This window comes from Eublepharis macularius, chromosome 1 (assembly GCF_028583425.1).
Source record: "Eublepharis macularius isolate TG4126 chromosome 1, MPM_Emac_v1.0, whole genome shotgun sequence".
NCBI classification, from domain to species: domain Eukaryota; kingdom Metazoa; phylum Chordata; class Lepidosauria; order Squamata; family Eublepharidae; genus Eublepharis; species Eublepharis macularius.
The window spans coordinates 55188939-55214114 of NC_072790.1; the positions used below are offsets into that span (position 1 = coordinate 55188939).

Here is a 25176-nt window from a genome sequence, read left to right on the forward strand (position 1 = left end):
GTTAGCTATGCAAAGTGAAGTAGAGTCAGGTGCCCTTTTATCCCTATCAGTGCCTGTAGAAGCAATAAAATGTAAAGACAGAGGAGGCAGTTGTCTTAGGTTAATTATGTCCTTTTTCTGCCAGGCAGCACTACTGTAGCAATGGAATAGAAAGGTTGAGGGTTTCCCAACAGAGCAGGAACAAAGAGATCATTATTCCTCTTCAGACTAGAGTTGGTGTGAGTGAAATTGGCTGTTCCTGAGACTGCTGCTGCCTAAGATAAGAAGGGATCCTTGAAGGATATGACAGGCCTGAATTCATATTTTCAAATGTATTTTAAAACATTTGCAACTAATAGCATAATTAATGAAACAATTTCTTAAAGGAAATCCAGAAAACTTCAGATAGCAACAGCAATTAAAAAATCTATAAACCCTGCCACAAACTAAATGCTCAAAAAAGACAGATCTCCACTCTTAATGAATGCCAAATCTCTACAACTAACCAGTGCTTTTTTTCTGGGGGTATGCAGGGGTACACGTACCCCTAAACATTTTGTGAATCTAACGGGAGAACGTAAAAATTTTAAAATGTTGGAATTCCTGCTAAACCAACTCCAAACATATTATAATGGATATTTATGTGATTTGTTAAGTTTTATGTAGCGTATGTTGGCAACAAAGATGTTTAGTTATATTTAAACTCACTAGGAGCACTGTTCGTCTTACAAAAAATGGAATGTCTTTAAGCATCGAACATGGCATAATTGGTGATCAATAGGGTGCAGACAAATACGAACAAGTCTTCTCTAAGCCAGTTGGAGCTCTGGTAGTTGGAATCTAGCACAGTGATTAGTCAGTCTTGTTGCTACCCCCGATGGCAGCAACCAATTTGTGTATTTGTGTACATTTTGCGCAAAGAGTTTGTCTATACCGAAACTCTTTGGTTGTGCGCTATAGAGGCCCTCCTTTGAGTTTGTTTAAGCCTTTAGTATATGTAAATTCATGGTTTTTGAAAGGACGACATCTGGCGATGGACACCAAAAGCAAGCAGAGGAATCGGCAAGATGTTAGTGAACACAACCTCATGCCAACCTGGAAGTTATTGTGAGCTGTGTAATATGAGATAATACATGTTCTTTTTTTTTTTTTTTTAAGAATTTTTATTGGATTAGAAACATATAATAACAATTATAATCACATTCTTTAATTTTTTCTAATTCTAACCCCCTCCCTTTCCCCCCCCTTTTTATTGACTTCCAACAGTTAATACATGTTCTTAGTAGTTTTGTCCATTGACTGCATTTACTTTTTCTGATTTGAACTATAAAATGGTGATTTTCTTGAGTCAAACTGAGAGTACCCCTAAACATTTTTTTAGAAAAAAAAATGCAACTAACCAACATAAAATGAAGTATCCTCTGAATTAACAAACACCCTTTGAGAAAGGAAAGTCTTATAAGCCCTCCTCAAAGAAAGCATTGATGGGGTTTGCTGTGTGCGCTTAGGCAGTCTATTCCAAAGGCCTGATTTCTGCAGGAGCTCTGGGGAGAAAAATGCGATAATGACAACAAAAATACTGAGCAGATCTAAGGGGGGGGTACACAGGTTCATATAAGTCAGTCCTTCCACTATGTTGGGTCCAGGTTTTAAATGACTTTAGAAGTGATAATCAGCACCTTGAATTTAATCCGGAAGCGGATGGGCAGGCAGTATAATTGCTTTAGGACAGGTGCAATGTGCCCATAGTATCTACCGCCTGTCAATAACTAACCTAGGGAACCCAGGTCCCTTGGTGGAAGCAAGGGATTCCCCACTCCCACCTTCCGCCCCCTGCCATCTCTCACCTGGCCAGCAACAGGAAAGGCAGGGGAATAGGCCTCCCAGGCAAGTTCCCATTGCAGTGTGACAACATCACTCCTAGCAGTGACATCATCACGCCACCCCGGGAGCACTCCCATGCTTTGCAGTGGGCCAATTTGGGCCCCAATTGAAAAAAGTGAGTGCCAGCTCCCCCCTCCTATTGGGAGGGTAAGGGGACCTGGCAACCCTAGAGGAACTACATTTTGTACTAATCAGAACTTTAGAGTTCTCTTCAAGGGCAGCCCCCATACAGTTTGTTGCAATAACCCAGCCTTGAGGTCCTGGTGGCATAAATAAGCCTCACCAGAGATGACCTGTCAATATTTTAAATGGATGCAAGTAAAAATGTACAGCATGAACCTGTTTTTCAAAGACTGACCAAGGCTGCAAGAGCCCCTAAACTATTTACCTGATCAGACAGGGAAATTTTGCCCCATCTAATACAAGGGCGCTATTATTTTGAACAACTGAAAGCAAATACTTTTCCACTCAGAAAGCAAATACTTTTCTTACTCAGAGTAAGCAGTTTATGCAATTCTCCGTCATGGAATGTGTTTTTAGTTGGCTTTAAGGGGGGTGGCGGGTGCCACGGGGTGATAAGCCAAGTTCATGGAAGACTGGTCCATCAGTGGCTGCTAGCCTGCCATATGAAGATGTGTGTTCACCTTCTATGAATACCAGTACAAAGGAGAAACAACAGGGGAAGATCTCTACATCCTTCTTGTAGGCCTTCTGGGAGCCTGTGATTGGCCAGTGTATGAAATGGGATGTTGGATTAGATGGATCGTAGGTAGCTGCCAACTAACTACTTCAAGTCACCTGCTCATTATACCCGATTAGATGCATTGTATATGTGTGTGTTTGGGAGATAAATATACAGATTTTGTCTCTAAGTAGATTTGGTCAGTGCAATACTTACCCTCGTTTAGTTTTCATGAGTGGCTCACTGAAAAGAAGTAAAGTTATGGAAAGTCAACCTGTTTGGTTGAACATCCTGTAATCCATGGACCTTCTGAGTACTTTAGAAATAGCAAAGGATTGTGAGATGCCAAAGAAATTACTCTTGTAATATCTAAGTCGGGAATGGCCAACCTTTTCTTTAAGAGCTACTTCTGAGTAATGAAAAATACTCTGAGCTGCTTTCCTTCCACCAGAATCTTTTCACAATCTTTTCCTAGATCTTTGAGGAGATGTATGAGCGGTAGCATGCTAGCTACCAATATTCATTTCTATATAGCGCTGTGGAAGAGATTCCTTTATTTTCCAGTATGATCCAAGAATTTGTCATTATTTCTCAAATACCTTAACTGAAAATGCCTATGATTGCAAGAAACACTGGTATTCTGACATTGCTCTTAATATGGAAACATGTTGCCTAGAATACAAGATGTCTGGAGGTCCATTTGTACAACTGCTTCCAATATGGCAGCTGCTGTTTGTGCTGGGGGTTTTTTTGGCGACCAGTGATGCACATATACATATCTTCAGCACACTGCTGCATGAGGCCTTTTTGAGGTGCACAGAGTACTTTGTGCACTGCTGACTTTCACATGGCCACTGGTGGCTAGGAGTCAGCAAGAACAAAGGCTGCCATGCGAAAGGCAGTGATAAAAGTGTGTGTGTGTGTGTGTGTGTGTGTGTGTGAGAGAGAGAGAGAGAGAGAGAGAGAGAGAGAGAGAGAGAGAGAGAGAGGAGTTTGGTCATCCACACCGTCTTAGTTATCTGCTTATCAAGTATAGAGCTGAGCTGAGGCCAGGAATGTATGGCTGAAATCTCATTTTCCTGCAGTGTTTCCACTTAAGATTAATTCAAAGGTGTCTTCTTGCGTTCCCTAAGCAGAACTGCAATTGATTTCATTACACAGCATTTAATGAACTAGTCAAAAGTTAATAGCTGAGCATAGATTGTAGATAGAATGCAAATCATTTTGCACTTTTGATCCACATAATGTACCACCTCCCCCCCCCCCCCCCGCTTCTGATCTCTAGCTCTTCCATTCCTCTCCCCAACACCCTTTATTTTTGTTTGGCCTTCTTCACTGGCCTCTTTTCTCTTGCAACTTTTTAAAAATTTAGCAATTGAACAGGTTTGTGAGAAAGATGCAGCCTTTTCTCAGAGGTCTAGACGTACGGAATTTACTGGGAGAGGAGTATCAATGGAAACTGCTACTTTCCTCCTACACCCCAGCTGCCACATTTTCAAATCATGCTGTTTGGGGCTTCCACTCCCTTGAGAGCCTACTTCTGTTTCTCTAGGGAGATTGGTCTCCAGACTAATAGATCTTGCTGTCAGACTGGATAAGCAACACTATATACAGCTGAATTCTCTCTCTCTCTCTCTCTCTCTCTCTCTCTCTCTCTCTCTCTCTCTCTCTCTCTCTCTCTCTCTGTATGTTAGTGTTAAACTGTGTCCTTGACTCTGGATTGGACCTCGAGTATTATAGGTTGGAACCTGGTAAAATCTAATGAAAATAATTTACCACATCTTATGTTTTCTTTAAGCATATCAAGATAATCGGACCAGATTAATTTGTAAATTGAACTATGTTCTTGTTCCTCGCCAACCTCCTTATGCCAAATTTTGCATCAAGGAATCTAGATTGCTATGGTTATTATTTCATTAAATGCAAGAAAGCTTTACACATTTACTTGAAAATATGAACATTTGAACAAAAAGATGTAAATGGAAGGGTGTCATTTATGTATTTTAATGTTCTAACCTCTCCAATCCCAAGGACAGGATTTTAACTATATTTTAATAACACAAGCACAATCAAGCAATAGGAGCAGTAGTTTTCTCTATTTTTCATATTATTTATTTGCATTTATATCCCACCTTTCTGCCCAATCAGATCAAACAATTAAAACAGCTTAATAAAAACATATCATAAAACCAGTTAAACCCCATATATATATGGGGGTTTATATATATATATATGTGTGTGTGCTGCTGGAAGGCAGTGATTGAAGGGGATGGAGAAATATCCCCGAGGAGTTCCATAACTTTATTACAACCTTGCAATATAACATTCATGTTTTTTGTTTCTTTATTAGAACATTGTTCTCTCACCTCCATCTTATCCCCTCAACAACTCTGTGAGGTAGGAAGATGAGAGGAGACTGGCCCACTGAATCCCTGTAAGCTTCTATGGCAGAGTGGGGATTTGAACTTGGGCCTCCCAGATCCTAGTCTGACACTCTAAACATGACACTATGCTGGTTACACATACGTGCAGGGCTTTTTTTCAGCTGGAATGCGGTGTAATGGAGTTCCGGAACCTCATGAAAATGGTCACATGGCTGGTGGCCCCGCCCCCTAATCTTCAGACAGAGGGGAGTTTAGATTGCCCTCTGTGCCGCTGGAGTGGCACAGAGGGCAATCTAAACTCCCCTCTGTCTAAAGATCAGGGGGTGGGGTCACCAGCCATGTGACCATTTTCACTGAGGGCGATTTAAACTTCTAAAAACTCCCCCCATGTTCCAGCTGACCCAAAGTGACATCATTGGCCCTGGGAGCATGCGTGCCCTTTGCACGTGCACATGTGGTACCAGGGGCACCACTTCCTGCCAAGAGTTTCCCCCTGTGCTGGCAATCCACTGAGTTCCACCACCTCTTTTCCCATAAGCCCGAACGCCCGACTTACCGGGCGCGATGTTTGCTGCCGAGGGGGAGAGGAGGGCCGGCGCGGCTGCTGCTCCGGGGCTGGCCGGCCCGGCATGCAACGGGCCGACCAGCGGCCAATAGTTTTAAACCCAGGCGGCCAATCAGGGGCCGCCTGGGGGGGGCGGGGCCCCTGCCGGACCTGGGGGAGGTAGTCTTCCCTCAGGTCCGGCAGTGCAGCATAAATACCGGCCGCCGACCCCTCGTCCCCGCATTCGGGCTCGGCGGCGACATCCCACCCTCCGCGCCCTTCTTTTGTTGCTTATGTTTTCATGTTGTTTGTTACAACGATCTGGCGGTGGTCATGGGATCGGATCTCTTTTCGGGGATCAGGGCACGCCTTGGTCCCCTGGGAAGGGGATCCCCTTATGGGATCTTGGGAGTGAGGACGGAGGTGCATGCCCAGCTCAGGGGCTGTCAGGGCGGACTCACTCCCAGGTGGCAGGGGGGATCATGCAGGGGTGTACACCCAGATGATCTCCCCTCCGAATGCCACTCCTGGTTTCCTCCCCTTCAGCACGGGTCTGAGGGGGGAAGGGGTCATCGGCTGGCAGGCGGGCCAGCCGATGCTTTGCGGGATCCGATCCTCATGACTGCCAATGCTCCTGTTTGCTGTTTTCTGTCTATAAAGTTTGGCCATTTTCCTCCATTTGCTCTGTGTCTGGGGTTGTTCTTGCCGCGCCGCTGCACTCTTGAACCCTTAGCAATAGGCAGCAAAAAAAGCCCTGCATACGTGTAAGGCTTACATTCTGGTAAATATGCTTAAAGTTATAGCACTTAAGGACATGTAGAAAAGAGATCCCATTGTTAAAACCAGAACTGAGTCTTAGTATTATAGCAGCTAGCTGAATCTTTCAAGTAAAATGCACTTTCTGCACCTTTTAAAACACCGTTTGGTGAGAATCAGATTAAAACGTACCTGACAGAGGGATATGTACAGCATACACAGGAACAGTGCTAAAAGCAGGGCTAGGCCATCTTTTCAACGTATTGTAACTGTTGCTCCCGTAACTTATCAGCTGCTCTGGAGTCTTCATTTGTTTCTCAGGAGTCTTGAGATTAGAAACAGCATCTTCTTTAATGTGCTCCTGTGAATGGTAGCAGTCCTAAGTGGAAAGTGTTTAATTTGAGCTGACATACCATCTTCCTTGCTGCAACTCCTTAATAAATGATCTCCAGCAAGTGCTGAGAAAGCCCTGTGCCTTAGTATGAGAAAGAGGCTGCCAATCATGATTGACAATATGGAATAAACCAACTATTTGCTGACTGGGTACAAGACTGTCTTAAGGGAGCAATTGTTTAGTGGTGGAACATGTGGTTTGCATGGCTATAGGTTCCCATCTTCTCCTGTTAAGAAGAGATGTTGTATCGCAGAGCTGATATAGTGGTATTGAAGAGATTCTGCTGCCAGTTGGGTTGGCTGTACTGTGTGGGAATTTGATGCCATTATGTTCCTTCACTGAAGCTGCCATCTCCTCCAAGGAAACTAATCTCTGTAGTCTGGGGTTCAGTTTTCATTCCAGGAGAACTCCAGACCCCACCTGGAGGTTGGTAACCCTGTTTATCTCAGCTTTTTAACTACTTCCTCTCTGTCACACTTACTTCCTGTCTTTTGCCCCCACTCTCAAGAGGGTGAACTCTGTTGCATCATATTCATGCTGAGCTCTGTCCCCTACCCAAATTTTGCCCTCATAGGGTAAAGGGGTAAAGGTAGTCCCCTGTACAAGCACCGAGTCATTACTGACCCATGGGGGGATGTCGCATCACAACGTTTTCTTGGCAGACTTTTTATGGAGTGGTTTGCCATTGCCTTCCCCAGTCATCTACACTTTACCCCCAGGAAACTGGGTATTCATTTTACCGGCCTTAGAAGGATGGAAGGCTGAGTCAACCTTGAGCCAGGTTCCTGAACCTGGCTTCCACCAGGATCATACTCAGGTCATGAGCAGAGCTTGGACTGCAGTACTGCAGCTTACCACTCTGCACCACGGGGCTCTTGGACCTCCCAGACACCACTAGAATCTTAAGAAATTTCCCAAAATGGATTCCCTGTATTCTCTGGTAATTACTGTGTTCCCTGGTAATTACTGTGGGCTGTTTCAACCCACCTGAATTTCTGCAACTCTTCCTAGGTTTGCTTCTTTGATCGCCTTTCTGTTCCTCTCAAACTTGAGGCACAGTATGTGGTATGGTAGGGTTTCATCTCTAAGATCACATTAAAATATTTCAATTAGTTTACAGTGTTGATTGGGACTTAGTGAATGGAATATGTTTTGCCAATTTTAAAAAATCATCATAGGTTTCCAGTTATTTTCTTCCCAGTCTGAATTCACAGCACTAGATTTGACCTATCAAACTTTAAACATATTCATATCAGGTGGCATGAAAGACCTTCCTGCTCTTTGCAGTCAAATTCTGAGGACCCATTGTGGGTTCTCCTGACTTCCAAGGTTTGGTGGTACGTGCAAAGAGGACTTTTTCTGTGGTAATATATTGACTATGGAACAGCCTTCTCCAAAGGGCCATAGTTATACTGCAGCGAGTGGATCCACCACTACTAGAGGTGGGCACAGACTGGAAAATGGACCAAACTTTTACACAGACTGGGCTGGTTCAGTGTTCATGAGCTGGTGGGTCGTGGGACGTGCCTTTTTTCATGGATGCAATGAACTTTGGCCGGTCCATCAGTCTGTGAAACTAGACATCCCAGCACCAAGCAATCAATTCCCTAGGCAATGTAGGAGCTGCCTGCAGACCTTCTGCTGCCTTCGAAACACACCAATCTTAGCCCTGAAAACCTTGATAGGCAGCTGTGGCCGCCAACCAGAAAGCTCCCATTATACTCTATGTGAGCATTTAGTATATAAGACACAGCACAGAGCTGCAGTTTCACTTTCCAGCCCGCAGTTACTGAGCGAGGAACTGCTTTCTGTGGGAGGTTTGTTTTGCATTGCACGTCACGAGAGGGAGGCTTGGGGCTTGTACTGCAGCAAGGCTCTGGGTGGGAGCAAGCTTATTGGGTTTCCTTTGCTGAGGGCTCACTCTTCTGTTTAATATTTTTTATTTCAATTCTTATTTGTTTGCAGGTGGTGGGCTAGCCTAGGGCTCTGCCCCAACCCAGTCTCAGAGCTACAGTAAGGCTCTAGGTGCAAGCTTATTGGGCTCCTTGAGGTCTCACTCTTCTGTATCATTTTTTCCCCTTTTCAATTCTTATTTATGGTGTTGGGCTAGGGCTTTGACCAAATCCAGTCTCAGGGCTGCAGCAAGGTTCTGGGACCTGTCAGACTGTGGCTAAATAAGGCACTCACTACAGGGTTCCCTTTAGAAGCAAACACAAGTCCATTGTTTGGAAAAGGAAACTTTACTGCAGAAAAGGTCCATTATAGTCCACTGTCCTGAATAGGAGAATCAGGATGGTACATGATCATTGTTACCAATGAAGAGCAAGCATAAGATACAGAGTAATAATACCCATCTGGATCAGCCTCCCCCCACAGTTCTCAAAACAACATCTCTCAGTCCTGGGAAGCTGCTCTCCTTCAAGGCCAATGCTTGGTGGAACGGTGTTAGACAAAACAGTCTCCTCCGGTGGGAATGCTGCCTGGGAACTGGTGCACCTGGGAAGAAAACACTCAAACACTAGAAGCATTAGAAAATGGAGTCAGTACAGTTTAGATATACACTGGACCTGACATTCTGCCCCCCTTAAAACAGGTCCCCCCCTGGCTTATATGGGTAGCGAGTATGAAAAGCTTTGGTTAATCTAGGAGCATGAACATGTGCAGAGTTCACCCATTCATCGTAACCAGAATCAAAGTCCTTCCATCTAATGAGGTAAAAAAGCTGATTTCGTTTGAGTTTAGAGTCCAAGATTTGTTGTACCTCATAGTGTATTTGGTCGTCAATCAAAGTTGGAATGGGTGGAGCTTTGACGTGCCATTTGTTGTCGGTGGGAGCTCTCTTTAGAAGACTGACATGGAACGTATCATGCACATGGCGCAGGTTCTTGGGCAAAGTTACAGCAACAGTCACTTTATTTATTATCTTGCGCACAGGAAAAGGTCCTAGGAATTTCAGAGCGAGTTTGCGGCTGGTTTGAGCAAGTTTTAGATTTTTTGTGGAAATATACACATGATCTCCGGGTTGTAATTCCCATTCGGCCGCACGATGGCGGTCTGCGTATTTTTTGTAATCCAGTTTGGCTTTGTCAAGGTGCTTCTTAATAAGAGTCCATTGCTGCGCCGCCTCCCCCCACCACGAAGATACATCTGGCAATTTAGAGGAATGGAGGGGGGGGGCATCCAACGGGAAGGGATTGAAGTGAGTCCCGTAGACAATTTTGAAGGGGGCCTCCCCCGTTGAAGCGTGTACACTGTTGTTATATGAGAACTCGGCCAGAGGGAGAAGGTCCACCCAATTATCTTGTTGAAAATTAATGTAGCAACGAAGAAACTGTTCTAATATTTGGTTTGTTTTTTCGGATTGCCCGTCGGTTTGTGGGTGGTGGCTTGAACTGATGCCTTGTTCAATATTCAACATTTTCAAAAGCTCCCGCCAGAAGTTGGCAACGAACTGTCCGCCGCGATCCGAAATCACCTTGGACGGAAAAGAATGTAATTTTACGATGTGTTTTAGAAACAAATCTGCTAGTTTTCGAGCGGAGGGTATGGCAGTACAGGGGATGAAATGAGCTTGTTTGGAGAACAGATCTACCACCACTAAAATGCAATTATGTCCTTTTGAGATAGGTAGATCAGTGATAAAGTCCATAGATATTATTTCCCAGGGTCTGTTTGGCGTTTCCAATGGTTGCAGGAGACCCGGAGGTTTCCCTTTTCTGGTTTTGGCGCTGAGGCAAATAGGACAGGAACTAACATATTGGGAAATGTCTTTGCGCATGCCCGGCCACCAGAATTGTCTTTGGATTAGGTGCAAAGTTTTCAGATACCCATAATGTCCAGCAGTGGGAGCATCATGACAGCGCTGCAAAACTTCCAGTCTGAGGCTGTCTGGCACATAAAACTTGCTCCCGGCTAACCAATCCCCTTGTGGGGTTTGGGTCAGTTTGCTTCGCGGAGCCCTATCCCCCTCCTTCTCCACCTCGGTTTGGAGTTTCGATTTCCACTCTTGGCTGGCCGGGAGGGGCTGCTTGGCATGGCTGCGAGTAGTCACCACGCCCCCAAGTTGCGTAGGCGAGAAGACAGTGTCGACAGTCTCCTCCCGTTTGCTCTTATGTTGGGGCATGCGCGATAGGGCGTCTGCCAAAAAGTTAGTTTTGCCCGGGAGATAATTTAGAGTGAAGTTGAATTTGGAAAAGAATTCCGCCCATCGCAATTGCTTGGCATTCAGTCTGCGTGGGCTTCGGAGGGCCTCCAGATTTTTATGATCCGTCCAGACCTCGAAAGGGTATCGCGCCCCCTCCAGCCAATGTCTCCAGTTAGTAAGGGCCGCTTTTACTGCAAAGGCCTCCTTCTCCCACACATTCCAATTCCTTTCCGCCTCCGAAAATTTTCTAGACAAGAAAGCACACGGCCGCAGCCTACCATCCTCCCCCTTCTGCAGTAAAACCCCCCCTATCGCCGTATCGCTGGCGTCAACCTGTACTATGAAAGGGGATTGTTCGTTGGGGTGGGAGAGGATGGGTTCTGTTACAAATTGCTTTTTTAGACAATCGAAGGCCGTTTGACAATCGGGGGTCCATTGCAGTTTGGCAGAGGGTTTTTTAGCTTGGTCCCCTTTATCTTTGGTTTTCAGCAAGTCCGTTAAAGGGAGCGTGATTTGGGCGAAATTTGCTATGAAGTCTCTATAGAAGTTGGCAAAACCCAGGAAGGATTGTAGTTCTTTACGGGTGGTGGGTTTCTGCCAGTCCTGGATCGCCTGTATTTTGGCTGGATCCATTTTCAGACCTTCTTGGGAGATACAATACCCGAGGTAAGTGAGTTCGGTTTTATGGAATTCACATTTGGACAGTTTGATGGGCAGCTTATTCTTCATCAGGGTGGCTAAAACTTTTCGTACCGTTTGAATATGTTCTTCCTCGGTGTCCGAGTAAATTAACACATCATCAAGGTACACTACCACCCCTTTGTACAGAAATTCGTGTAGAACTTCGTTTATCATGGACATGAATACGGACGGGGCTCCCGTCAAACCAAAGGGCATAACTAAGTATTCATATTGTCCGAGGGGCGTATTGAAAGCGGTTTTCCATTCATCCCCTGCCTTGATACGAACGTGGAAGTAAGCATCTTTTAGATCTAATTTCGTAAAGATCTTACCTTGGGCCACGACGTTGAGAAGGTCTCGGATGAGCGGTATAGGATAGGCGTTGTTGGTGGACACTGCATTCAAGCCTCGGAAATCTGTGCACAGTCGAAGTCCCCCATCCTTCTTTTTCACGAAGAGGACTGGAGCGGCGTGGGGGCTAGCGGCTGGGCGGATGAACCCTCGTTGGAGGTTGGTGTCGATGAATTTCCGGAGCTCTTCGCGTTCATGGAGACTCATGGGATAAAGTCGTCCTTTGGGCAGTGAGGCTCCGGGTAAAATTTCTACCGCACAGTCCGTTCGTCGGTGCGGGGGTAGAGTATCTGCTTCCTCTTCAGAGAAAGCATTTAGAAAAGGCCAGTACGGTTCGGGTATTTGGTTGACTTCTTCTTGGGTGAGAAGGGCCTTTTCTTTATGAGTTGGATCTTCGCCCCAGTTTTGATTCCAACGGTGATTTTTGCAGTTGGTATGACTGAAGGTAATACATCCTTGTGCCCAGTCTATGTAGGGATTGTGATCACATAGCCATTTGCTGCCTAGAATTAACGGGTACTTGGCAGTAGAGCTGATGACAAAGGACCTCTTTTCCCAATGTTGTCCCATGCCTGTGATCACTGGGATGGTTTCAGTTGTTACAGGATTCATGTTGGTACCATCCATTTGCTCAAAGATCACTGGATTTTGTAGATCCCGAGTTGGTAGGACTAGTCCATTGACTAGAGCAGGGGCAATGATGTCTCTTGAGCAGCCCGAGTCAATAAGAGCTTGCACTCGAATATGCATCTTTCTCTCTGGGTTGATTAAAGTCACTGGCATGAATAAGATGGACCCAGGCGGCCGGTTCCGTGCAGGGACGGGCTTAGGGCGGATCTGTCGTTTGGGTCCTTTCACGACAGATCCATTTCGTTTCCCGACTGGGGACTTTCTGGATTAGCTTCTGCGGATGGGGAAGCGGGATCGTATTCCATGACTTCTTCCGCTTCCAGCCCTCTCTCCGAGGCTGGCCTTTGGGAAGCGCCGCGGCCTCTGTTTGTTCGTGGTGCTGGAGTCGGGCGTTGGAGCGTAGGAAACGGAGCAAGGGTTGGACGCCGTAATTGGAGCGGAGGTCTTTGCACAGGCCGGTAAGGGCATTGTGCTGCAAAGTGACCAGCCTGTCCGCATTGCAAACACAGCCCTTGTTGCCATCTAGCATCTCTCGCTCCACGGGTGGCGTAGCTAGCTCCCCGTGTTCCCCTCTGTAAAGTCAATGATCTTCTTTGTCCCGTTTGTTGTTGTTGTTCAACCAAACGGACTTCCAGAATGCGATTTTCTACTTCGCAAACAAGTTGGATCCACCCTAACAACGTGGGGGGATTGTCTTGCATGAGAGCTCTGTCCAAAAGTCTCGGGTTAAGGCCTTGTTTGAACAGAATAATCTTGGTGGACTCCTCACACCTAGGGCACTTGGCTGCTAATTGCCGGAATTTTGTGACATAGTCTCTTGCTGACATGCTGCCTTGTTTGATGGCTTGCAATTCTGTTCGGGCCCGAGTTTCTTCTAAGGGGTCTTCATATTGCGCTCGGATAGCATCCACTAACCCCTGAAGAGTATCGAGTTCTGGGGCCCCGACATTGTATAGTCCTACATACCAGTCTGCTGCTTTGCCCTGTAAACGAGATCCAAGATGTTCGATTTGACTGGCCTCACTGCCGAAGAGGTGCCCCCACCGGTTGAAAAACTGTACCACTTGGACTAAGAAAAATCCCAATTTGGATGGATCCCCATCGAAGGTGGCTTCCAGCTTCACCCAGCCCATCGGGAGTTCCTGTCTCGGAGCAGGCGCTGGGTAAAAGTCCATCGGCAGTCTTAGTTGCGCCTGAGGCACAGGAGGAGGTAACTGGAGTCTCGGTCGGGGCAACGGTGCCGGCTGTACGGGTGGCGGTTGAACCGGCAGTGCCGGCTGGGGTTGGGCTGGTTGTGCGGGCGGAGGTTGCCGTGGTTGCTGTGTCGGGGTTGGTCTTGGTTGGGCCGGAGGCTGTAGTGGCAGGCGAGCAGGAGGCGGCAGTCTCGGTCTGGCCGGTAACACGGGAGGCGTTAGTGGCAGCTGTCGAGGTGGAGGAGGTTGGTGTGGTTGAGTGGAGATCGGCCGCTGAGGAGGGGGTTGAAGGTGTCGTAATGGTGCAGGCCGTCCCGGTTGGTTCGGGGGTGGTAAAACGGGCTGGTCCTGGGGCTGCTGCAACAGTATGAGCTGCGGTCGAGGTGAGAGGGGCCGCAGCGGCGAGGGTTGAACAGGTGGAAGGCCGCGCGGGCTTGCCCCTCCGGGCGTTGTTAATCTGGGAAGCAGCGGCTGGCCTCTTGGCGCTGTTAGACCGTCCCCCGTAGGTTGCCCGACGGGGACAATGTCTCGCGGTTGACGAGGGGCTCCCTCCTCGGATGGAGCCGCGTGTGCTCCCGCTTGGTCCGGCCGGACCGTTATAGGAGAAGTAAGAGGGGGTCTCCCCGGTGTATCACTGGGCTTTCCCTCCCCTTCCGTAGGCCTCTCAACGGGAGTCTCGTCTGGCGGCGCATCCCCTGCCTGGTTAGGAAGTTCGGTGGGGGTCTCTCCCGGTGGCTCAACCGGGTCTTCCTTGCTCGGTGGAATTTCCTGCTGTGCTGGAAGTTCCTTGGGTTGCTCTCCCGCTTCGCCCGGATGGGTGTCCCCTTCGCCGGTCGGTGACGGCCGCTGTTGGACATCCTCCATCGGATAGGAGATAACACTTTGAAGGGTGGCTATCTGTATCGCCATCTCTTCAGGGGACAGTCTTTCCCCTGCTCCCATTGCCGAAATTAAATGGATGGCATGAGCCAAACTTTCTTCCATATCCATCAGTTTAGCTTCTAACTGTTGCATTCGACTTGCCCCCGGTTGCTCGCTTATGGCAGCTTCATTCGTTGCACTCACCGGGGACAAGGGGCCCCAAGGAGGAGGGTCCCCTTGGACGACTCTCGATCTCGCAGCTAGGATTCCCTTGGCCATACCCGTCACGGCCGAGATGCTGGTATCCACCGCATAGGTGCGACTTTGTATCTGCTCCCAACTTTGTTCAGGGACCTCCGTTGCCTCTTTCCACGGAACAAGTTCGGAGTAATCCCAACTCAGGGCGCCGCGGCGAGACGTGTCCCCCTCCGCCTGCTCGGACGTCCTGTTCCAATATCGCCATGGTTGGCTGCTGTCTAGCTCCGGGACGGTTCCTAGGCTTCGGCGCCCTTCCATCGAAACTAGTGGATGGAGTCCACCTGCCCGACGCTCTCTGGTTTCTCGGGGTCTTGCTCCCCACTCCGACGGGGTGGGTACCGAAATCAAAGGGAGAGCGGTCGCTTTCGGCCTTGCCCCGAGGTCGGCTTCGGTCTCGTTCCGAGTACTGAGTTCGATGAGAGGCGGGGTGGAAGTGGAGGCTCCGGTTCCGTTCCCGGCTGCTCCCAGCTCCTGGGAGTCTTGGGCTTGCACGGGTTGCACAGGTTGATTGTCGGGAGACGCATACGGATCAAACAAAGGATCCCTGTCCGGGACAACCTTGGATTCCGCTGGGCCCGACTCAGACATGATTGGTAACAAAATGTCAGACTGTGGCTAAATAAGGCACTCACTACAGGGTTCCCTTTAGAAGCAAACACAAGTCCATTGTTTGGAAAAGGAAACTTTACTGCAGAAAAGGTCCATTATAGTCCACTGTCCTGAATAGGAGAATCAGGATGGTACATGATCATTGTTACCAATGAAGAGCAAGCATAAGATACAGAGTAATAATACCCATCTGGATCAGCCTCCCCCCACAGTTCTCAAAACAACATCTCTCAGTCCTGGGAAGCTGCTCTCCTTCAAGGCCAATGCTTGGTGGAACGGTGTTAGACAAAACAGTCTCCTCCGGTGGGAATGCTGCCTGGGAACTGGTGCACCTGGGAAGAAAACACTCAAACACTAGAAGCATTAGAAAATGGAGTCAGTACAGTTTAGATATACACTGGACCTGACAGGACCAAGCTCAGGGGATTTCCTCAACTGAGGGCTTTTCTTATAGCACCATGAGGGTTAGAATGAGGAGGAAGGGTGGTCATGGGGGGAAGAAGTGCCAAGGTTGTCCTGGTTGCCCATCGGTGCCCACCACCAGCAATACTTCTCTCCCTCCCCATTCCAGCCCCAGAGCAGGTTTTCCGTTCCCAGAAACTGTCATTCTGTTCTGGGGGGGGCATCATTCCATTCTCAGAGGAAGATTCTCCAACTCAGTCCAATGTTTTCATTGCAACTTTTTGGTGCTGCAAGCCAATGCCAGTCAATTGGCGTTTGCGGCTCCTATTCTATCGACTGGAAGTTTCCTGGGGTGGTTGCTTTGGGGGTCTATAGCTCAGACCTCTGAAATCCAATCGTGGCCTAACTTGTAGGGTGGCTGGGGGAGAGCCTACTGAAGGCTTACTGTGAGTGTGGCATCTGTGAGTGCGAAGGGAGCGGTCCCAGGCCCCCCTGAAGTGACAGACCATGGACTGACAGACCGGTCATCTTAGAAAAAAAAAAGCTCTTTTATATTTCTCATGCTAGCAATTTATAGATGCTAAAATACACACAGACCATTGAATCTGGCATCAGTGTTATGATGTCACTTCTGACATTGTGTGCCAGTGTGACACCACCACAACTCCCCCCCCCCATTCCTCCTGGGCATTTGCTAGGTGTGACGGGCAACTATATTGCTCCTTAAAGATATACATTTATGAACACACAAATCTCTCACTGTATCAGAGCTCTCAGGCTATATTTCATGGAAGTGTATGTTTCAGTAAATTAGGATGTCACAAAATCCCCTTTGTTTTTCACTGCAGCAACTGAACGTTGAATCAGTTACTGAATTTGCATTCATTTATTTCAAACCCCACCTAGAAATTTAGCCTCCTTTTTTCACTTGGGCAGGTCTTTCCCAGGACCTGATCCCCACGATCCTTTAAATAGAGATGCCTAGGATTACACCTGGAGCCCTCTGCTACTAAGATACTTTGTTTACTGTGTTTTTCTATAACTGTGTAATCCTAAACAGAGTTACTCTAGTCTAAACCCATTGATTTCAATGGGCTTAGACTGGCATAACTCTGTTTAGGATTGTACTGTTTTATAATTTATGACTTTTTCCTTTAGAGGAAAGGTGGAGTATGATGTTAGATTCTCTTATTCCCTTCTGCTGAGCAAGACATATTGCTCTAACTCTTCATTGGTTCCTACCCTTAATTAAAAAATAAAAACAAATAGAATACATTCCCATAGTAAAGAGCAGAGCAACACACCTTATGGCTGAATTTTGTCATGGAAGAAAGCTGAAGGAGGAAGAACAATTTCAGATATTTTGTTTTATATTGTTACATTGTTTTAATTGTAAGCCACCTTGAGCGAGACTCTGAAAAGACAACTTCAAAATGTCCTAAATAAATAAATAAATAAATAAATATATTTATATTAATCAGGATTTCTTGTGAGCATTTGTGTTACAAAGCCTATTGAGCAAGGAAGCGGCCACAAAGGAAAGAAATACAGTCAGAACCTACGGGTTTTCTAAATGCAAATTAATATTGTGTAGTATTTTTTTAAGGATTTTAGCTGAACACACTTCAGAATGCCATCTTTTCTATGTTGTTTGAAAGCAATTTCTCCCATGACAATAAAAGCTGCAATCTTCCCACCACCACCAAAATCAGGAATGTAAAACATCTCAGTCTTATTACATTTATAGAATTCAGAATATTACACACTTGAATAATTCCTAACCAACCATGTAAGATTCAGAACAAGATTCTATAGTATGAGTGAGCTGAATGTGAGAATCTTATATCCCTGATTTAGATGCAGGTTGGGACTCTTTTCTCCACTGGCTTTTATTGCTTTTTTAACCAGTAATTTAAACTGTTCTCAGATATTATTCATACCGTTACCTACCAGTTTATTTCTATCATTTTCCTACTGTTATTTTTCCAAAGCTATGCTAATTGTATGCCAGCAGTCCACATGAAAATAAACGTATTTGTGTGTTCAGACCATTAACAATGAATGATATTAATTGGTGGGCAATATTTATAAGTATTGTTAAATTACTGTGGCTAATCTTACCATGCTGTACAAGTTATGTCCTAAAATGACAATACAACTTCAAGAAATGAAATAGAAGTTAGGAACTAGAATTTTGCTTTGTTCTACTGTGTTCCTGGTAACTGGTCCATCTAGGTATTCTGATTGTTCTTGTAAGTAGTGTTAAATGACTGACATTCTTATTATATTGATCTAGTGTACGCATGGTCATGATCTTATAACTATGGTTAAGAGGTAAGAAATATGCTGCAGGTTCTTGTTCTGTATGCCCTCACTTAGAAATGTAAAGTTTCTGGAAATTTTGGTTCCATGAGCAAAAAAATTCTGGGGGAAATAACAGAAATGTGGGAGGAAATTGAAATGTATGTGATATGTTCTATCAAACCTAAACTAATTTTACTGATGAACAACATAAAATACATCATTTATAACTTAGCTTATAAAATTGCAATATTTGAACTGACATTTATGGAGTTTAAAAGTTATAAATGCCTACAAGAAAATTGCAAATATACCTGACCAAAGCTGCAGTCAGCAGAGAGACAATGGCCAGCTTTCGGTCTGGATGCCCACCACCAGAGGATCCTGAGAGAACTCATCTGGCCCTTGCGGACAGTGCAGAGTGACCTGCTGCCCAGGAAGGCTCTGGGAGCCACAGAGCCACCATTGTGGCAGACAGCAGCAGGGATATTTTCCCTGGCAGCCTCTGGGATGGGGCCACCACTGCACAAGCAGTGGCCTAAAGAGTCGCCCTTACCAGCAGCCCAGAGGTAGAGCATGCCACCAGCCTCCACCAGCTCTGGAGGCATGGCTGGATTTGCAGTGCCCCACAACAGCCAGTGCCACAGCCTGCTGTGGCAGTCCTCAGCGGCACAGGAGTTGAATTTGCTCCTGCCACCAGTAGGAGGATGGCATCAGCCTTTGGACCAGCCCCTCTCCTGACGAGCAAGGACTAGGGCAATTGCCCTAACAAAGGAGCAGGGCTGGGCCACTTGGAGGCCATATGGGGGAGGCAGGTGATGGGCTGGGGCAAGACTATAGCCCAAGTGTTGTGATTCAACCTGGAGAAGGACACATGGGGGCTGCCCCACCTCCTTATGATCTTTTTTCTCTCCAGCAAGCTAGGGCAATAAGTGACTGTTACACAATCTGTGGTTATATGTGTCACAGAGCTTTGAGGGAGAGGTGAAAAGTTTAATCACAAGGGAGGATTAAGATCAAAAGGACAACAGAAGACATGCAACAGTTGAGAAGCAATGAACAGTCCTGTATGCTTTCCTCATGAAGAGTAGGTATCCTTCTAGGGCCGTTTCCAGATGGCTTACCTGCACCCAGAATGTCGTGCCACGTTGCGGGGAAAACGCGAAATATCGCGTTTTCTCGCGCGAGTTTTGCACGACGTCGCGTGACATCGTGCAAAATTCGCGTGAGAAAATGCGAAATTTCGCTTTTTCCCCGCAACGTGGTGCAACGTTCCAGGTGCAGGTAAGCCATCTGGAAACGGTCTAGGTGTAGAAAAGTATCCTGTATTTAAGAGCTACTTATGTCTACAACATGCCCACCTTGTCTTTAAAAACATTAAACTCATTCTAAAAGTGAAAATATTTCATAGGAGGTTTTTTTTTTCAGTACTCTTCAAATTTTAATTTTTTTCCCACTGGAAAAAATGGAAAAGGGCCTTGGGGAAAAATATGGGGGGAAATTTCCCCATAGTATTTCCATCCCCCTTCCCCTCTCTACCTTCACTCTTTCAATTTGCCCCAAAAGTTTTTTCCTTCCTTCTACAATTGGCTTTATCTATTGGGTAGGCCTACTCTTTATCTACTGAGAGCGGGGAATTGAGGAACTGCTCTAAGAATTTCTCCTATATACCATTGTTCCCTACGGTAAACTCCATAGAGACTAGGGGTGATAGCATAGAGCGTCACCTGGAAGTGACATCTCATCGAATTGAATCGAATACCTTTATTGGCATAACAGGACATACATATGCACAGTCAGCAAGCAGACAAAAAAAATCCCTTGCCCCGTCACTTAACGACATCTCATCTTCCCTAACATCCATTCTCCCCAGGCACCACCCCCAAAATCCCTCAGCATTTGCAGTGTTGGGAACCCTACCATAGAGTAGTGTTACTGCCACAAACCCACGTCCAACTCAGGCTTAGGCAGACCTTCCCCTACGCAGAGGAAAAACTTCTCCTCTTTAAGCCTATGAAGCTGTATACTGGGCTGGGAAGCCTCTGGTAGCGTGGTTGATGTTAAGCTTCAACTTTCCTTCTTGTTCCACCCTTAAGGATTATTAAAAATGGTTACCTAGCCAAGTCTTAGTAGGGGACAGATCAGGGGTTTGCGCTTCCCTTTAGCAGAAACTGGCACACAAGGCTTGGAGAGGTTCAAAAGGTAACCGAAGGTTTGTTTACAGTAGGTTAAAGTCAAAAGGCAGGTAGGCAGGTGTTTGAACTTAACAGAAAGGTTTTTATACAGCAACTTCACTGGTGTGAGGCACAAAACACTTGGTTTCACACTAGGTTGCTAGCTTCTTTCAGAGGTTGACACTGCTTCACAGATGTTACACTTTATATACTCCAACACAAACACAGCACAACTTTCCTTCCTCTCCAGACCTTAGGGTGCTCCGCTTCCTAGATACTGGGCAGGCGTTATAGTTATGAACTGGCACTGAAGGGGAGACTCCTCTCTACCCACTTCCTTGGCCCTCTATAATTCCCAGATCTCTTGAGTCTAATAGAAGTTAGTGCTGGTTTTCCCCACTTTAGTCCTAGGACTAAAAGTGTTTCACAAACATTATTTCCTCTTGCAGAGGATTCTCTGGCTGACCCTCTCTGGTCTAAAGCCAGGCTCCAACTCCCTTTCACTCCCTTGTTTTCTCTAACTCCAACTGACAGCTTCCCCAACATTCCATCCCCAACTGCCATTTCAGGCTAGCCACATGGGGGGTGGGGGGACATGTCAATCATATTCTCACTGATTGGAAATCTCAGCCTCTGAAGCTGAGTCCATCACAGTTACATCTCCTTAATCGTTAATTGTTCATGATAATAAGATTCAATTGTAGTCAGAATTTCAAACCCAGTTCAAAACATGGGTGCAAACTGGTTGTGAGGATAAAACTTTTCTTCATCTGTTACATTTTAACCCATTTTTTTGTAGTTGTCAGGAGTAAATATACAATACCGATTACACCTTTTTCCTTAGGAAGGGAGATAATCCTTGGACACTTCTGATTCAGGCTTGGTACAGAGGATTCTGGCTATTTCCTGCTCTTCTTCTGATGACCTAATCAGTAGTAATAGTACACTATGATTAACTCAAAACTGCAGGATGAAGATGAGGAGGAAGCATCCAGCCCTAGGTATAAATCATATAATGATGAATGATTAGGGGTGCCATCCCCCTGCTGAGGGTGGGGGATTCCCTACCCCCAAACCCTGCCCCCTACTTCCACTCACCTGCTGCCAGGAGGAAGGTACCTGGGGGAGGCACGCAGTCAGAGCACATGCACACTCCCTCATTGCGCCAGAAAATGTGTCATTTTCTGGTGTAATAGGGAAGCTATGGGTCACACGGTGTGTGTGTGTGATTCATTAAAAATTGCATTAAAATACGTATTTGAGGGTGATTTTTAATGTTCCCTCCCAGTGCAACCATAGCTTCCCCATTGCCCTGGAAAATGACATCATCTTCCGGCACCACAGGGAAGTACACAAGGGTGAGTACCCTGCTGCCTTTGCTGTACTGCCCCCCTGTCCCCTGGTTTGGACCTTTGGAGTCCTGGTAAATCCATGAATGATGGTTAACATCATTGTAGGGATGCCAGAATTTTTAAAAAGACAATTTAAATATATGCTGGGAGAGCACTCTGAGCACACTGAAGAGCACTTGTAGTTTTTAATACAATCTAACCATACCATGATTGCCTGAGCCTCATGGACCAGCTGCCGTAATATCTGCTGCTGTGGCAAGTGAGTGTGCTGGCTGCAAATGTGCTTGGGCAAGCTCCAGCAAATGAGCCAGCTGCCCAAACCATGTAGGCCAGCAGCAGTTGTTGCGATAAGCAAGCAAGCTGGCTGCCTAAGTAATGTAGCAGCCATCGTGGCAAGCCATCTGGCTGACCTGTGCAGCAACTGCTGTGGGGAGTGAGCCTCTGCTCAAGCCAGGCAGGTGAGCAGCCACCCACTACCCATGAGTAGCCACAACGCAAGCCAGCCCTCTTTTCCTCCTTTCCCCCACCATTGCGGGGGGAGAGGCTGACAGCATTTTTACCTCTCAATCTCCCCTTTACTTAATAGTCTGGGATTAGAGTATTTGACTTCTGTTGATTTTTCAAAGTGGGTTTTAATACACGTTAATTGTTTATATTGTTTTAATTGCCTGTAAGTCATCTTGAACACCCATTGTGAAGACAGCAGGATATAAATGATCTAAATAAATAAATTAATAAGACAGCCAAGGCTTCATGCCTATTTTACAGAGTGGATGGCTGCCTTGTTTTATTTTTGTATTTATTCTTTAAAGCCCATCTTTCTCACTGAGATCTGGGATGGATTACACAGTGCAAATGAAATGCAATATAATCAATGGCTAGATCATTCACTGAGCAAGTACAGTGTTGAACAACAGGACATCCAGTAAACAGATACAATAGCAGAAAATGTGAAAACAAGCATAATATTGAGCGCAGAGATGAAATCTTTCTAAAACAATTCATTACTAATTTCCATGGCCCCCTCCCACGAAAGATGCATAGAAGGGATGGAAGGGCAATCCCTCAGCAAAACAGAAACACAGTCCATAGCAGGGAACAGGCACAGCCCGTGGTGGATAGCAAGGCAGGCACGGAGCACACGTGTAATAAAGTCCAAACACAGGGAGGTCCAGATATAGGCTTGGGCAAGGCTGCCCAGAGAGTCCTTAGTGTAGTTGTCCAGACATGGATTCAGGAAACTGACACAATTGCAACAGCAGGATAACTAGCAATCAGGCAGGAAACTGACACGTGTATTAAAGTGCACACGTGCAGGGCAGTTTTTGGTGTAGCAGTAAATCAGCAACGCGGGAAACTCCAACACAGTTCATGGCAGGCCTTGAAGCAGGAGAGGGGGCCTACTTGGCAACAAACCTACAGTCTGTGTGGTGCATGGATGCTTAATACATTACACTACTTAGCATTTTATTGCTTTTGCACTGCCATGGTTCATATACTAATGTCTTTTCAAACATCTGTTTGGTCCTTTTGTTTAGGATTTACTGTTATAGTGCTGGAAACTTTTTAATTGTTTTGATATTGTTTACATTATTTTTTTTTTAGAAATCATCTTTAGAGCAGCTTATATTGCATTCTTTTTTAGACCAGAAATCCCATTTCTCTTTCAAATGTAATATAGTGGAACTGAAATAACAGAAATGTTCAGATAGCATGCAGGGGGACATGACATACAGAGCTGAAATGGTGCTGAAACAAAACATAAACAAATTTACATAATCTAGTAAACGACCTGAAGAAACTATCCAGTAGGAGTGTAATTACAGCAAAAGACAATATGTAGCAGTATAGTCAACAGTTTGTATCCCTTTACCAAAGCATCCATCAGCTTTCCCAGGATCAGAGTTGGCTGTTTGGGCAATGAATTACTGGATTGCAGCCCAAAAAGCATTATTTAAAAATATGTCATTCATTAATAGTTTCTTGAATAACACAAAAAATATTCCATTAAGCATTTAAAAGTAATGGTTCCTGAACTGTAGGTGATGACTCAAAAATGGGCCACTATTCTCAGATGGGTTCTGTGCTAGAAAGGAGGCTCTTGGACCCTTCCCTGCTGAAGCTACATTCCCCTTGCCTCCCCTCCTTTCCTCTACAGCTATTCATCCCCAGCTGACTCAATGTTCCCCCAGTCACCTGTGATATGAGACATGATCGCCATGTAGAACAGCACTGCAGGTGGCTGGTACCAAGTGAAATCTTGCCAGGTCATAGGATCTCGGCTTGCTACTGGCCAGTAATAGCATGGGAAGCAGTGGGTGGGAGCTTATGCCTGTCACTTCCTGGACTCACAGCAGCCAAATCTTCTGAGGCTGTCATTCAGAAAGCCCCCTCCCACGAAAGATGCATAGAAGGGATGGAAGGGCAATCCCTCAGCAAAACAGAACTTCCTTGCCTCTCCTCTCTTGCTCGAGCATATAATTACCACCAACACCACCCCAAGGCTGACCGAACTCCTATAAAGTTGAGTGTCTTGGTTTGCTCAGGTGTCATGGCTGATAATAATACTGCTAACATTGTGCAAAAGGGAATGTTTGACTACTTTCCCCCCACTATATAGCTCACTTGCTCATTTATTTACCTTTAGTCATTGATTCTGTGTATAATTTGTAATTGCTCACTTCATCATATTCTACAATGATATGAAACATCACTTCATGATTTGAAGATATTGTGGAAGCAATATGGGTACCATCCATGAGAATTTTGCACTTAATTCCAGTCAAAAGGGTACTAGGTCAGAAGATTACATATTTCAATAATTGCTTTTGAATGTGGCATTTCCAGGTATTAGTGACAACAAATGCTTTTGCTCTTTCCTCTCATCATGTCTAATGATAAGTGTTTTGTTTGGAGAACAGGTTTTCTTTTATGGAAGTATATTGGCTTGGACCCCACTGAAAAGCTCCACTAATTGAAGGATTTCGGAGGGAATAGGATGAAGGGGAGTCAGAGGTCTGCCGCAGGAGGGAAGAATTGCTGATAATTGTGTGTGCAAATGATTGGCAGGATCCAGCCCATTATATCAACATAATGACACAGTATTTTTTTTCCTAATTAGCTGTTCATATGTGGTCTTGCACACAATACAATAATATGTGCATTTATTTTCCCCAACAGTGTTTATGGCTGTCCTTTGGCAAAAAAAAGAAAAACGCAAGAGAAACAACCCCAAGAACCTGCTCCTAAAAGAAAGCCTTTTGTGGTTAAAACTGATAACTCTTCCGTAGATGAATGTTATGAAACAGATGGGACTGAGGAAATGGATGATAAGGAAGAGGAGGAGGAGGAAGAGGAAGAGTATTCTGATGATAATGAGGAACAAGGTGATGAGGAAGAAGAGGAGGAAGATGAAGTAGAAGATCGGGAAGAGGAGGAGGTTGAAGAGGAGGAGGAAGAGGAAGAAGAAGATGAAGAAGATGAAAATGATGAAGTGGAGGAGGAGGAAGAGGAAGAGGAGGAGGAGGAGGAGGAGGAAGAAGATGAAAGCGGTAAATGAGCAAAGTATTAGTAAAAAGTAAACACCATGTGCATTTT

General features: G+C 45.7%; 1 protein-coding gene across 4 annotated transcripts in view; it reads left to right on the forward strand.

Moving 5' to 3' along the window:
* Positions 1-25176, forward strand: part of MYT1L (myelin transcription factor 1 like) — a 233249-nt gene that overhangs the window by 37649 nt on the left and 170424 nt on the right. For all 4 annotated transcript variants that reach the window (XM_054979300.1, XM_054979306.1, XM_054979284.1 and 1 more), the window contains exon 4: positions 24760-25130. In XM_054979300.1, coding sequence (XP_054835275.1) covers positions 24760-25130 — 371 coding nt within the window. The remainder of the gene's footprint in view (positions 1-24759; positions 25131-25176) is intronic.